The 16,616-nt window shown below is 41.3% G+C and overlaps 1 protein-coding gene across 1 annotated transcript; it reads left to right on the top strand.

The window, feature by feature from the left end:
- The first annotated feature begins 693 nt into the window (after window positions 1–693).
- Window positions 694–14,173, top strand: LOC106597642 (zinc transporter ZIP4). The gene is made up of 12 exons (XM_045709303.2): window positions 694–1,050; window positions 2,494–2,790; window positions 2,993–3,185; window positions 4,432–4,649; window positions 5,857–6,028; window positions 7,208–7,380; window positions 8,270–8,452; window positions 10,354–10,449; window positions 10,976–11,039; window positions 12,416–12,568; window positions 12,887–13,074; window positions 13,432–14,173. The coding sequence occupies exons 1-12, from the start codon at window positions 748–750 to the stop codon at window positions 13,558–13,560; spliced, it is 2,169 nt and encodes a 722-aa protein (XP_045565259.1). The 5' UTR covers window positions 694–747; the 3' UTR covers window positions 13,561–14,173.
- The last annotated feature ends 2,443 nt before the right edge of the window (window positions 14,174–16,616 follow it).

The raw sequence follows: 16,616 nt of genomic DNA on the forward strand, positions 1-16,616 counted from the left end.
TTAATCATTGTGGGTAGGGCCCGGAGTTTCTCTTAGCCATGGTCAGGAAAAACTATTGGCCTTTAAATATGAAACCCAATCATCCAGTCACACGGTCAGAGCATATGTTGAATGATGTCCATGGAAAGTACTTTTATTCCACAGAATGGTTATACATGGAGAATGGGGCCTCTGAATTGATTCATCAATAAATGTCCTAAACTGTGTTGGTTGTTTCTCAAAATATATCCTTCAATTCATGTATTAGTATACATGTTTTACAAAAAGGTTCTGTAGAAATGTGTATTATTTGTTTTGTTTCTACACTGTCAGTAATTCTTTGTTACATGTTTATTCATTTTCCCAATACACAATATTTAATATATGGGAATGTTAGCTAATATATTAGATATATTCACCACTGGAGAGAGAGCAGGGAAGGCTCATCATCAGGGTATTGGTCACCATTGAGGATGTAAGTGAAATCAGTTGGCACAAATATTTTGCCTGTATTCCTAGCAACATGTCTTATTGACATAACTCTTGCCATTATGTCAGCTGATGCTGAGTGTACATTGAAGACAGGTGATTTTGGACCTGTACCCCTTATTCAGGGTGAACTGCAATGGTTTCCTATTTATGGACTGGTAGAGAAGCGCAACTCACCTCTGGACCAATCAAAGACGAGCTAACAGGTCAAGGAAATCTCTAACTTAGCTGATTTATAGATAGCTGTTTGGTGAACTTAAAACCGTGTGTGGACTGCATATGCGCCACTCGGAATCATCTCTTTCTATAAACTCACTGTTTTTGCACTTTTTATTTTATTTTTTTAAAGAGGATTTATATTTTAATAGAACAATGGAAACTGTATATAGGTATTTTCCCGTTATTCTCCTATGTCTGAGTTTTCACCTATTCAGCTATGCGTGGTGTTCACCTATGGATGTATATGGGAAAGTGGTGGAGCTCGTTTCGCCAGGAGAGGAATACCTGGATGAAATGTCAGTTCGCTCCTTTTTCAAACTGTTGGAGAAGCGTGTGCAGTGCCCTGGTGTGTCGTGTGAAAAGGTAACTTTTTTCTTACACTCGCTTCAACTTGGTTTTAGGAAAGGTCGAGGTCCAACCTGCACCTGTTACTGTGCCGTGCGCTACACACAATGGAATACAGCAATGTACATTTATCATAGTGCTTTTTCAGACCTAGTTTGTTAAGCCTAAATCTGTATTTTTTTTATTTTTATTGACCAGTCTCTAACAAAGTATTTTTTTATTGATACATATATCGTGAGCACTGAGCAATTCAAAAGTTGAATGCGTGCTCCATAATAATAATAATAATAATAATTATTATAATTATAATAATAATAATTATATGATAATGATAACAATAATGATTCTGGCTATTATTATGTAGGTATTATATAGAGAGAATACACGACGTCGTCATTGCAGATTGTTTTGTACCAGATTTATTAAAATCATTATGTTCTACCAATGACGTAAAACACCTGATCAATATTTATCAAATTCCATGTGTTAGGGTATTATCATAGATTATAGCAATGGCTTTGACTTAAATGGCTAATGTGTAAAAAAAAAAAAAATACTTAAAAAAATATATCGTGGTTGTTTTACCCTATTACTGTGCAGCCTGTTTAAACGTCTTAATGACTGGGCATTCTGTTTTATTTAATACATTCAATGTAAAAAATTAAAATGACTCTGTCCATCATGCCAATGCACCACAAGTACTCCAATAAGTGTTCATTTTAGTTTCATTTGATTACAGTAGAAAAACATGTAAACATACATTTTTTTTCTGTTGTTCAGACATTGAAGGCCTTGGACTTTACCTGGCAAGTGTAATCTGCCCTTGTGACCATGTAGAGGACGTTTTCTATCACACGTTATGTGAGAGATGTGTTATCAATTGGCCAAACATGTTTGGGACTAACACTAATGATCAGTAGTTAGACGGCATGTTCTGCTAATACAACAATGGCTCGAGATCTTACTCATACGTGGTCATGGTACTGGAGAATCAGGAAGAAGTCTGCACACTTCCAGTGAGATGCACATTTATTTTAATAGATACGGAGCTTTCGGTCAGTCGACCTTCATCAAGCTCAGGCTCTTTTAAAAGAAATGTGCATCTGACTTAAAGTGTGTCAAGACTTTTTTTCTTCTGTTTCTCCAGTTTAGCATTTTGCCTCCAGCACCTTCACTAATCGGTTCTGGGTTTCTGGTAGACTCTACAGAATAATCTGTTAGATAATAGGCCAAGTCACTGTATGTCCTGACTCAAAAAGCCTGAGAATAGCTGTTAAAGATCAGAAAATTAGATTTTTATTTTCTCACGTTCACCCAACCCAAACTCCTTTAGCTTTGTGGTCATAATGACTGACTATACAAGACCCTACGTTGGTTTTCTCTCATTAAATTAGGCCTATATTTGTACTGAGTAAATAAATAATCTCCATGAAACACTGAAGCCACCCTGCTTGTTTCTAGTGCCTGTCTGTGCAGTCAGTAGACCAGCTGGTGGGTAACTTCACCAGCACTGGTGGTCTCCTTCACAACGAGGGCTTCTTCAGAGTAGCGGCAGGATGCTGCCTGTACCTCGGCTCTCCCTCAGAGGCCTGCTCTGCCGTGAGGGCAGGGAGGTGGGGGGACGAGACGGACCACTTCATCCATGAGATCACAGGCTATGACCATGGGGATGGACACGGAGACATGGAGAGCAGTGGGATAGAAACACTGCTCCATAACTTGAAGAAGCACTACAAGCCTGATCAGCAGTACGACCAGGTTGGTGCTGCTGTGTTAATAAGAATGGCAACACATTTTATAAACTCTACCTTTCTAAGGTTGTGCAACAGAAAACCAATGAACTACTGTTAGCAACAGTGACCTGTTTTCTAACAAACTCATTTGAGTAGATTTGTTTCAACAAAATATTTCTATTCTATTCAACGGTGTGTGTTTGTCCCGTGTTATCGTGGTCATTTAGCACTGTCTTACTGGTCAAGATATCTTGGAGGAGATGAATGATGGTGGCCCACACAACATGGATGTGGTGTTTGGATACATAGTTTACCATGCTTTGCGAGGTGACTGCATGACTGCCAGAGCACTGCCTGAAGAAGACTACTTTCTGGATTTCATATTCAACTCCTTCGGTTCTGACAACATTACCATACACGGTACAGTAAGAAACAACTATTCCTGTGTATACAAAATGTCCGTGCTGTAATATTGCCTCATTACAAACTACTATCCCTATTTAGTATGAATCATTTTCCTCGCACTGTTTCGTTTTATTATTATTACAGTACAGCCAGGAGCATTACTCATGCTCCTGGCTGTACTGTAACATCAACCCACTCATTAATCCATCTTGTGCAATACATAGTTCATCATTCATTTAGCATGACGCTATTAATGTTATCCTCTACCCCTATGTTAATGTTACCCTCAAACCCTATGTTAATGTTACCCTCAAACCCTATGCTATAACCCCATGAAGCCTGGATAATGAGAGTTTATATTGCTGTTCCCCAATGGCCTAATATGCTCTTCCACCATATTACTGTTCCTCAATGGTCTGCTAATAAACTCTACCAGCATATTAATGTTCCTCAATGGCCTGTCCTACCACCATATACGCCCAGGCTGCTACCCACCGCATATTACTGTTCCTCAATGGCCTGCCTCCCCAATACGCCTCAGGCCTGCCCTACCACCATATTACTGTTCCTCAATGGTCTGCTAATATACTCTACCAGCATATTACTGTTCCTCAATGGCCTGTTAATATACTCTACCACCATATTACTGTTCCTCAATGGCCTGCTAATATACTCTACCACCATATTACTGTTCCTCAATGGTCTGCTAATATACACTACCAGCATATTACTGTTCCTCAATGGCCTGCTAATATACTCTACCACTATATTACTGTTCCTCAATGGCCTGCTAATATACTCTACCACCATATTACTGTTCCTCAATGGCCTGCTAATATACTCTACCAGCATATTACTGTTCCTCAATGGCCTGCTAATATACTCTACCACCATATTACTGTTCCTCAATGGCCTGCTAATATAGTCTACCACCATATTACTGTTCCTCAATGGCCTGCTAATATACTCCACCAGCATATTACTGTTCCTCAATGGCCTGCTAATATACTCTACCACCATATTACTGTTCCTCAATGGTCTGCTAATATACACTACCAGCATATTACTGTTCCTCAATGGCCTGCTAATATACTCTACCACTATATTACTGTTCCTCAATGGCCTGCTAATATACTCTACCAGCATATTACTGTTCCTCAATGGCCTGCTAATATACTCTACCACTATATTACTGTTCCTCAATGGCCTGCTAATATACTCTACCACCAACTAACCATATCATTGTGATTAATCTCTGTAGAGCTGGAAGGTCTTATGAAGAGCCTGCAACTGGGTGGAATCCACGAAGAGGATCAAGAGGGACACAAAGATGACCATGGTCACGATGACCACATTGACCATGACCATAGTGACCACAGTACTGTTAGCAAGGGTCGTGGGGGTCGAAGTGGAGGTGATGCCTTCAGGAAGAGTCATGAGGAGGGGTACCACCAGAGGAACATCAGCAGCTGGGAACTGGTAATTGTTATACTCAACCACCATGGTGCTTTGTCTGTAATTAGGTCAAGGCCATCGCTCCAATCTCCTGAAGAGACCTTCAGGGGCTTAACGACGCACGCATGCATGCACGCACGCACACACAGGCTCCTTCACTCTGACTCATTATCAGACTGCTAAACCCCTGCTGTCCGCTGCATCTCCAGTGCATTACAATGAGCCTCAGATGTGCAGTAGATGGCCTGAGCTATTGGCAGCTGTAGGATTCTCCCCATGGTAATATCTATATTAGAGAAATCTGAATGAGAAGGAACACTGCTGAGGGATAATAACATGTTACTTGTAATATATTGGTCCCCACTTTGTGAATGGCCAATGACATCTTACTGTCAGTCAATCAGTTAGCGACAAGGAGTGTCAATTCAAAGAATAGGCCAATGGACTTTGGTCAAAAGTTGTGCACTACAAAGGGAGTAGTGATCCATTTGGGACACAGTATTCTGACAGAGGTATATTAATTGAAGAATTCATTTGCACTTCCATTTTACACTGACACACGGCACTGTATTTTCAACTGTAGCAATTACCACATATCGGGGGCGATACATATTCTGTGACGGAAAGTGGTTTTTTGAAATATTGCTTGTTTCCTCCACGCAGATGTGTTTCAGCCGTGTTTCTTCCACGTAGATGTTTCAGTCCTGTTTTCTCCACATAGACGTGTTTCAGCCCTGTTTTCTCCACGTTGACGTGTTTCAGCCCTGTTTTCTCCACGCTGATGTGTTTCAGCCCTGTTTTCTCTACGCTGACGTGTTTCAGCACTGTTTTCTCCACGCTGACGTGTTTCAGCCCTGTTTTCTCCACGCTGACGTGTTTCAGCCCTGTTTTCTCCACGCTGACGTGTTTCAGCCCTGTTTTCTCCACGCTGACGTGTTTCAGCCCTGTTTTCTCCACGCTGACGTGTTTCAGCCCTGTTTTCTCCACGCTGACGTGTTTCAGCCCTGTTTTCTCCACGCTGACGTGTTTCAGCCCTGTTTTCTCCACGCTGACGTGTTTCAGCCCTGTTTCCTCCACGCTGACGTGTTTCAGCCCTGTTTTCTCCACGCTGACGTGTTTCAGCCCTGTTTTCTCCACGCTGACGTGTTTCAGCCCTGTTTTCTCCACGCTGATGTGTTTCAGCCCTGTTTTCTCCACGCTGACGTGTTTCAACCCTGTTTCCTCCACGTAGACGTGTTTCAGCCCGGAGGAGCTGATAAAGATCCATGGGCTGAATGGATCTAGCCTGTCCAGGTCTGACGTGGCCCGGCTCAGCCCAGCCCTGGTCCAGCAGCTCCTCAGTGGTGCCTGCAACAGCATCTCTCCCCCCACTGGACCATTAGACCAGCTCAGCACAACAGAGAGTGAGTGAACTACTACAGTTCTATCCACTGTGATTCTGCATTGTGTGCTCTTGTGATTGATCTATTGATTGCTACAGTACACTCTATATTCAACACTCATTCCTTTCCTTTTGATACAGAAAGTCCCTTTCCTGCCTGTTAATTTTTTTTATGATAAAGGAATTATAGAGAGGCTATGCAGAAATACATTTCTTATGTTTGTAAATATGAATGCTCCAAAATTCTAAATCACAAAACTTTAGGCTGTAGGCCAAAAATACTAGAGCCTATTTCATTCGGTAGGACTAGAGCCTATTGCACTCAGTAGGACTAGAGCCTATTTCATTCAGTAGGACTAGAGCCTATTGCATTCGGTAGGACTAGAGCCTATTGCATTCGGTAGGACTAGAGCCTATTGCATTCGGTAGGACTAGAGCCTATTGCATTTGGTAGGACTAGAGCCTATTGCATTCGGTAGGACTAGAGCCTATTGCATTCGGTAGGACTAGAGCCTATTGCACTCGGTAGGACTAGAGCCTATTGCACTCGGTAGGACTAGAGCCTATTGCACTCGGTAGGACTAGAGCCTATTGCACTCGGTAGGACTAGAGCCTATTGCCCGGGGCGAGCCGCCTCGGTAGGGACTAGAGCCTATTGCATCTCGGTAGGACTAGAGCCTATTGCACTTCGGTAGGACTAGAGCCTATTGCATTCGGTAGGACTAGAGCCTATTGCATTCGGTAGGACTAGAGCCTATTGCATTCGGTAGGACTAGAGCCTATTGCATTCGGTAGGACTAGAGCCTATTGCATTCGGTAGGACTAGAGCCTATTGCATTCGGTAGGACTAGAGCCTATTGCATTCGGTAGGACTAGAGCCTATTGCATTCGGTAGGACTAGAGCCTATTGCATTCGGTAGGACTAGAGCCTATTGCATTCGGTAGGACTAGAGCCTATTGCATTCGGTAGGACTAGAGCCTATTGCACTCGGTAGGACTAGAGCCTATTGCACTCGGTAGGACTAGAGCCTATTGCTCTCGGTAGGACTAGAGCCTATTGCACTCGGTAGGACTAGAGCCTATTTCAAGCATAATCAGACAATGTATTATCTAACAGACCTTTGTGGCTTGACTGATTGGCTTCAGTCTGGCACTGTTATTATATTTGTAACCCCTTAATGTTAATTCTCTCTCCCCACAGAGTTTGCGTATGCCTCCATAGCCAATCTGCTGATCTGTCTGGCCGCCCTGGTTGGCGTTATGGTGCTGCTGTGTACCTCCTGCAGCAGTGTCTTCCAGCTCGTCATCCAGTTCTGTGTCAGCCTGGCCGTTGGCTCCCTCACTGGGGACGCCCTGTTGCACCTCCTGCCTATGGTGAGCACCACAGTACCATATCCACATCACTGAGCCCAGCTGATTCAAGCTGATCTACGCTGTACTGGCCTGGTTATGCATCCATCATAGGTGCTGGAATGTCCAATGTGAAAAGAAAACCACTTATCTAGCCAGCCAGACCTCTTCCTCCTCAACACTTCATTAAAGTGTTGTGGTTAATGTCAGTGCAACCCAATAATCAGCCAGATGTCTGAGAGACCTCATGATAAGTCAGAGCAACACATACAGTAGTCCCATCTGATGCTTCCTAGCCTTATTTCCCCCAGGGCAGAAGTCTGGAGGGGATACTTCCTGCTGCTGCAGCTCAATCCATTTAGATCCATCATGTCAACATCGCAGGGCGAAGTATTAGCAGGCTGTCACACCCTGTCATCACTTACAGTGTCAAATAATAACGGCGTGATTTAAGGAACAAGAACGACCCCTTCAGATCGGGCAAACAGAGAAATGGCCCCATGTTCCTTCAGGGAACTTTAGGTTATTACAAAGCCAATGATAAGAGCAACATAACAATGTGTCCCAATGGTCCGACATGATTTCTTATCTTCCTCTCCTTCTCAACCACTTATTAAGAGGACTTGATTGGTTAAAGCAATATGGTGGATAGGTTCTGGTCTCCACTCTAGACTTTCATCTGTCAGTAGTGAGTGAAGGAGGCCATTTCAGAGTAATGGACCCTGCACAGGTTGATTGCATCGCCAGTATTTGGTCTTGTGTAGTATATTACACTTTACTTGAACCTGCCTTCATAAGAGCTACGTAACACTGTCAAAACAATGACATAACACTGTCATTACAATGACATAACACTGTCATTGGGCTGACTGTGTCAGACTGGGTTGTGACTGTGTTTCCTCTGTTGGTTCAGTTCCTAGGCCTCCATGTTCACAGTGACGGATCGGACCACAGCCACTCAGAGGAGGTTCCAGACTACATCTGTAAGATACTGGTGATGATGGCTGGCATCTACTGCTTCTATCTCATGGAGACTATCTTCTCCATCATCACCACTCACAAGGACAGCCATCACCATTCCCTGCATCACCATGAGGTAAGTAGTGTCTCATCTGGGCTGTGTTCAGTAGGGCACGATGTAGCAAAATGTGTTGCAACAGGAAACAAAAATCAGGGTTCTTATTGGACACGTTCAGGTGGTACCTTCCCATTTCACACTGTTTCTAAACCTTATCTCCTTACTGAACACCTCCGTTCTGTCAGCTTACAGGTTCGGTGGATCCATGGTGAAAAGAAATTCCACACACGTACACCTCCAATACACCTTTTTAATAAAGTGCAATGTTTCGGTCAAATAAATTGATCAGGTCTTACTGGTTCCAAAATGTGAGAATTGTTAGCTATCACCGGTAGATACAGTTGAAGTCAGAAGTTTACATACACCTTAGCCAAATACATTTAAACTCAGTTTTTCACAATTCCCGACATTTAATCCTAGTAAAAATTCCCTGTCTCTGGTCAGTTAGGATCACCACTTTATTTTAAGAATGTGAAATGTCAGAATAATAGTAGAGAGTGATTTATTTCAGCTTTTATTTCTTTCATCACATTTCCAGTGGGTCAGAAGTTTACATACACTCAATTATTATTTGGTAGCATTGCCTTTAAATTGTTTAACCTCGGTCAAACGTTTCGGGTAGCCTTCCATAAGCTTCCCACAGTTAGTTGGGTGAATTTTGGCCCATTCCTCCTGACAGAGCTGGTGTAACTGAGTCAGGTTTGTAGGCCTCCTTGCTCACACACGCTTTTTCAGTTCTGCCCACAAATGTTCTATAGGATTGAGTTCAGGGCTTTTTGATGGCCACTCCAATACCTTGACGTTGTTGTCCTTAAGCCATTTTGCCACAACTTTGGAAGTATGCTTGGGGTCATTGTCCATCTGAAAGACCCATTTGCGACCAAGCTTTAACTTCCTGACTGACGTCTTGAGATGTTGCTTCAATATATATATATAATTTTCCTTGCTAATGATGCCATCTATTTTATGAAGTGCACCAGTCCCTCCTGCTGCAAAGCACCCCCACAACATGATGCTGCCACTCCCTTGCTTCATGGTTGGGATGGCGTTCTTTGGCTTGCAAGCCTGCCCCTTTTCCTCCAAACATAGCGATGATCATTATGGCTAAACAGTTCTATTTTTGTTTCGTCAGACCAGAGGACATTTCTCCAAAAAGTACGATCTTTGTCCCCATGTGCAGTTGCAAACCGTAGTCTGGCTTTCTTGTGGCGGTTTTGGAGCAGTGGCTTCTTCCTTGCTGAGTGGCCTTTCAGGTTCTGTCGATATAGGACTCGTTTTACTGTGGATATACTTTTGTACCTGTTTCCACTCCTTCCTGAGTGGTATGACGGCTGCGCGGTCCTATGGTGTTTATACTTGCGTACTATTGTTTGTACAGATGAACGTGGTACCTTCAGGCATTTGGAAATTGCTCCCAAGGATGAAACATTTTTTTTCTTAGGTCTTGGCTGATTTATTTTGATTTTCCTATGATGTCAAGCAAAGAGGCACTGAGTTTGAAGGTAGGCCTTGAAATACATCCACAGGTACACCTCCAATTGACTCAAATGATGTCAATTAGCATATCAGAAGCTTCTAAAGCCATGACATCATTTTCTGGAATTTTCCAAGCTGTTTAAAGGCACAGTCAACTTAGTGTATGTAAACGTCTGACCCACTGGAATTGTGATACAATGAATTATAAGTGAAATAATCTGTCTGTAAACAATTGTTGAAAATTACTTGTGTCATACACAAAGTAGATGTCCTAACCGACTTTCCAAAACTATAGTTTGTTAACAATACATTTGTGGAGTGGTTGAAAAACGAGTTTTAATGACTCCAAGCTAAGTGTATGTAAACTTCCGTCTTCAACTGTACATGTTCTTTGTTGTGATGTTCCGGGCACAGACCGATACATTGTGCCATTGTGTTTCCAGGAGGGGTCTGAGCCCCATCACTGTGATCATGGTAAAGTCCTGGAGATGTACATGCAGGAGAAAAAGAACAAGCAGTCCATCTCACAGACTGACCTGGTAGGTTCTGTACCACTTATTCACAGACTGACCTGGTAGGTTCTGTACCACTTATTCACAGACTGAACTGGTAGGTTCGGTACCACTTATTCACAGACTGACCTGGTAGGTTCTGTACCACTTATTCACAGATACATCTGGTAGGTTCTGTACCACTTATTCACAGATACATCTGGTAGGTTCTGTACCACTTATTCACAGATACATCTGGTAGGTTCTGTACCACTTATTCACAGATACATCTGGTAGGTTCTGTACCACTTATTCACAGATACATCTGGTAGGTTCTGTACCACTTATTCAAAGACACACCTGTGATATTCTAAACCCTCTGTCCTCTCTCTTGGAGATCTGAGTCAGACAGAGGTCCATGACTGAACAGCCAGTAAAGCTGTGTTTTTACCTGACACAGTATGTAGTCTCAAGTCTTTACTACCCGTGTCTCTGAACACCTTGTCCTCCACTAACTTGTTCACACCTGCTATAATTCCGATGTTATACTTCTGTAAAATTCTGATCCTAAAAGGTTGTAAGTGAGCACAGTGAGGACACAGAGGAAGCCTTTCCAGAAATAAACCAACGCTCAAGAGGTAAGATAGACAACCCAAGTCATCAGGTCATCTGACAGTCAGGGTGTTCACTGGAAAGCTGATATACTGTGAACTTACTAGTCAAGTCTAGTCAATGTTTACACACATTCAGCGTGACAAAGGGTAATGTGCACCAAAGAGCTTTGTTCATTTACATGAGGAACAGCAATAAAGGGATTCATTACTACAGGGGTACAACGCTTTAGCTGCAGATGCACCCAAAAACACTCTGTCATATCATTGTAAATGATAATATAAACAGTGACAACAATTTATTTATCTGACATGATTAAAATGAGACATCATCCTTTATGTAATCTTTATAAACAATTCAAGCACAATATTCAATGGTGTAGTTGTAGTCACTCTACAGTATAACCGCTAGCTTGCCAGTTCCTACCAGTGTAAAAATACTTTAAAGTACTAGTTAAGTAGTTTCTTGGGGTATCTGTACTTTACTTTACTATTTATATTTTTGCCAAATTTTACTTCACTACATTCCTAAAGAAAATAATGTACTTTTTACTTTTTATTTTCCCTGACACCTAAAAGTGCTCGTTACATTTTGACCCAAAAAATTGTCCATTTGACGCACTTAGTAAGAGAACATCCCTGGTCATCCCTACTGCCTCTGATCTGGCGGAATCACTTAACACAAATGTTTTGTTTGTAAATAACATCTGAGTGTTGGAGTGTGCCTGTGGCTATAAGTACTTTTTCTTTTAAAAACATGAAAATTGTGCCATCTGGTTTGCTTAATATAAAGAATTTGAAATGATTTATACTTTTACTTTTCATACTTAAGTATATTTGAGCAATTACATTTACGTTTGATACTGAAGTATATTTAAAACCAAATACTTTGACTTTTACTCAAGTAGTATTTTACTGGGTGACTTTCACTTTTACTTGAATCACTTTCTATTAATGTATCTTTACTTTTACTCAAGTAGGACAATTTAGTACTTTTTCCACCACTGGTTCCTACAGATGTAGGATCTTAATTTGATCACCCTGTTCTTGCAGGAAATGCAAACATTAAGTAAATTTAAGGTTTAAAAAGACTTCTAAAGTTTGTAATTTCCACTTTAAAATGTCAGACTTGATTTGTCCTAACTAAAAATGTATCAATCCCTACAAAAATGTCCATTAATTATAATCCACACAATAATTCATATTTCCTGTTGCTACAGGATACCTTTCCTGCTGTGAGAAACTGGTCAAATGAAGATCCTAATGGCATTGGCTAATCCAATACTGCTGTTATTGTGAAATATGAATTTAGACACATGATTAACAATAGCCAAATTTGACTTTACTTCTTTAGACGACTGAACCTTTCTCTGAGTTTCCCTTCTGTCTCTCCCCTCTACTAGAACAGCGTCTGCTACCCTACATGGTTACCATAGGGGACGCGATACATAACTTTGCCGATGGCCTGGCTATCGGTGCGGCCTTTTCTGTTTCCTGGAATTCCGGCCTTGCCACGTCTTTGGCTGTGTTCTGTCATGAGTTGCCTCACGAACTGGGTGAGTGTTGTACTGACTGACGCCTCTAGTTGGCCATGTTGAAGGAGGTCTTTAGGGAATGTGACCCAGCCACATTGGTACTTCAGATGTTTCTTTATATCAAGTATATTTGAGCAGCGTCTGTTTGATTTCAGAACAATATTTTTTCATTTCAAACAGTCAAGTATTAGAATGGATGAATAGTAGTGCTAGATGATTAGCCACGTCTTCTCTCTCTATACAGATTCCTATTCACACAATCCCTCCAATGGCATCAACCTAAGACCTACATTTTATCACTGGCGTCCCTTTTAAACCTCTCCATCCTACATCTCCCAGGTGATTTTGCAATCCTGCTGCACAGCGGGTTGTCAGTGAAGAAGGCCTTGATGCTGAACGTGGGCAGTGCCCTCACATCCTTCATCGGACTCTACATTGCCCTCACCGTCTCTACTGACCTGGCCACCAAGCAGTGGATCGCGGCCATCACCTCTGGTCTCTTCCTGTATGTGGGTCTGGCTGATATGGTTAGTACACTAGTTTTACCACATTCTCAAACAGGCTGTGAGGAATTGCTTCTTTGGGCTTCTCTTCAAATGAGAGTCTATCGCACAAATTGTTCAAATGACCCTTCGCTAAGCCCCGCCGCCTTGGTTACTGTTGCAACTTCAGACAACATTTTCCCCGGGAAGCCCAATTATGACTTGGGCCTTGAGTGTCTCCTGGCTATGTCACCTGACCAGGAAGAGCTCTGACCCCTAGTTATGGCACAGTTGCTCCTATGTCTTTCACCAATGCCCTAATGCCTATCTTTCTCTGTAAATATGCTATATTTGGACAAGGAGTTAAATGCAGTGGATTGTCTTGCTTCTTTCTCCTCCCAGCTCCCAACCATGATCCATGCGGACAACCGTAGGCCCTGGCTCATGTTCCTTCTCCAGAACTTAGGACTGCTGTCTGGCTGGGGCATCCTGTTGCTCCTCTCTCTGTATGAGGAAAAGATTGGCTTCTAGAGCCTCCTAGTCCTCACACTGTACAGTACAATGCAATGGATTTGTATACAATTACAAATTACACTGTATGTAAACTATTCTATATTTGACCTGTTTTGATATATTTAATTTAACACGCTTGATCATTCTATATGATACACGATTTCCTCAAAATGACTTTGTAGATGATATATGAGATTATAGTCTAGTTCTGTTGTATCTAGCACATAGAAGTGCATTATGTTGGTGTTCAGTATGATCCTGCTGTTGGTGGTAATGTTACTGTTTGAAAGGATTTCATCTGTATGCGATTAGTTCAAACTGTAATTTATACCACCGATATTTCTAGTGGGACTCACAGATCCTCAGCCTACTGCCTTTGTAATTGCCACATCTTTTGTATAACCACATACCATAACAGTGTGACTGTGCAGGGAAGTAGGTAGATTCTATTTTAATTAGTGATCGGGTGAAGTGTGTAGTTAGCGGTAATGCAGAGGTTGACAGTGGATGTATACATGTGAGAATGTGACATGTTTAGATTTGTCTTTACTTTTGTCATATGTGTATTTTTACTTATGTGCCACCAATCCCACAAAACCCCAAAAAGTAATAAAATACGCCAAGAAAATAATTATTATGATACATGTTGTTTCTCTATAGCTTTCCTTGTTTAACTATATAATGCTTTCCAGCTGCAGTATTTTTCATTCTGTCCAGTCTACCACTCAAGAGAATTCCCTGTAAATGGATACAGGAAATAACCTCCTATGATACTTGGTTATCTGACATGATTAGTTACGTCGGCAGTTTCACTGTTCAGAGTCCACACTGTGAAGACAGACCGCTCAAATCCATGGATCACAACTTCTGATCAATCAGAGGTGGACCCTCATTTTTAAAAATCTTTTACGGTAGATCACCAGTCAGCATGGTGCTTTACTGTAGTTTGTCTGATTACCACGAGGAGTTATAAAGAAGGGTTGGTACAGCAAAGTATATCAGCAGAGATGACAGGCATTGTGGATTCCATTTGATAAAATGGCCATAGTAACAGTCAGAGTAAGGAAGTGGAGGAGCTATATGTCAAGGCATTGACATGCCTCCCAAATGGCACCCTATTGCCTACTTGGTGGACCACTTTTAACCAGAGTCCTGGTCAAAAGTAGTGCACTATATAGGGAATAGGGTGCCATTTGTGAGGCACACATAGAGTTTCTGGTCCATACAGTATGACCAACAGTAAAGAGCAAGGGCATTAGGGGCGTGTTCCCGCATACAGAACACTCCACACAGGTATGACCGTAAGTCCAAGGGAGTTAAGTGGATAAGACGGATGACTTAGCAGCCATATGATAAATATTTACAATCATCTCTATGCACACCAGAGCTACAGATAAGATTAGAGGTTTATATCACTCATCTTTATTGTTTTTAAATAAAATGGTTAAGTTAATAAAAAATACTAATAACATACATTTTAGTCATTTAGCAGACACTCTTATCCAGAGCGACTTACAGTAGTGAATGCATACATTTTTTTCTTCTTCTCCGTACTGGTCCCCCGTGAGAATCGAACCCACAACCCTGGTGTTGCAAACACCATGCTCTACCAACTGAGCCACACGGGACCTATAAGATGCATGTGTTTGTTTAGAAGCATCACCATATTATGTCAGTGGCCTAGAGAAAGAGATCCCAGCTGTTTAGGCTTCTTCATCATAAACTACTATAATCATCCCTTATGGTTTGACTGTCTCAGCTTCGGTCCTGTTGTCTCTTAGTTCCTGTCCTGTTTTCTCTTAGTTCCTGTCCTGTTTTCTCTTAGTTCCTGTCCTGTTTTCTCTTAGATTTCTCTTAGTTCCTGTCCTGTTTTCTCTTAGATTTCTCTTAGCTTCTGTCCTGTTTTCTCTTAGTTCCTGTCCTGTTTTCTCTTAGATTTCTCTTAGTTCCTGTCCTGTTTTCTCTTAGATTTCTCTTAGTTCCTGTCCTGTTTTCTCTTAGTTCCTGTCCTGTTTTCTCTTAGATTTCTCTTAGCTTCTGTCCTGTTTTCTCTTAGTTCCTGTCCTGTTTTCTCTTAGATTTCTCTTAGCTTCTGTCCTGTTTTCTCTTAGTTCCAGTCCTGTTTTCTCTTAGATTTCTCTTAGTTCCTGTCCTGTTTTCTCTTAGATTTCTCTTAGCTTCTGTCCTGTTTTCTCTTAGTTCCAGTCCTGTTTTCTCTTAGATTTCTCTTAGTTCCTGTCCTGTTTTCTCTTAGATTTCTCTTAGTTCCTGTCCTGTTTTCTCTTAGATTTCTCTTAGTTCCTGTCCTGTTTTCTCTTAGATTTCTCTTAGTTCCTGTCCTGTTTTCTCTTAGATTTCTCTTAGTTCCAGTCCTGTTTTCTCTTAGATTTCTCTTAGTTCCTGTCCTGTTTTCTCTTAGATTTCTCTTAGCTTCTGTCCTGTTTTCTCTTAGTTCCAGTCCTGTTTTCTCTTAGTTCCTGTTTTCTCTTAGTTCCTGTCCTGTTTTCTCTTAGTTCCAGTCCTGTTTTCTCTTAGTTCCTGTTTTCTCTTAGTTCCTGTCCTGTTTTCTCTTAGTTCCTGTCCTGTTTTCTATTTGTTTCTTTTTTGTTTGAAAAAGGTCCAGATTAAAATAAATTAATAATAATTTACAAACAACTTTCCAAAGAAAAATACGATTATCAAATATCTGAAAGGGGTGAAGTTATGCTGAGCTACTCATAGGGAGTTGATGATATACATTCAATTTGAACTTTATAGTGAATTGAGGATTTTGTCTCCAACATAAGCGAGGAAAAATGATGTTCCTTATAAATAGGGATTTGTTCATATTGACCACTGGAGGGAGCTCTGAGCCTAATAATGTAATGTCTTTCCTTTTGCCTTGAAATTCACCCCAGACACATGGCCAGAGAGACAGACTTACAGTATCACTGCAGGATGTTTTTTTTCCACAGAAATTACAGATGAGGGTTGTCAACACGTGACAACCCTCATCTGATTATAAGTACATGGTGTTGTAAATAGTGAGGTAAATTGATATTCTTCACAAATCCCTACTATTTTAAAGAGATTAA

Source organism: Salmo salar, chromosome 27 (assembly GCF_965601325.2).
Source record: "Salmo salar chromosome 27, fSalSal1, whole genome shotgun sequence".
Lineage (NCBI taxonomy): Eukaryota > Metazoa > Chordata > Actinopteri > Salmoniformes > Salmonidae > Salmo > Salmo salar.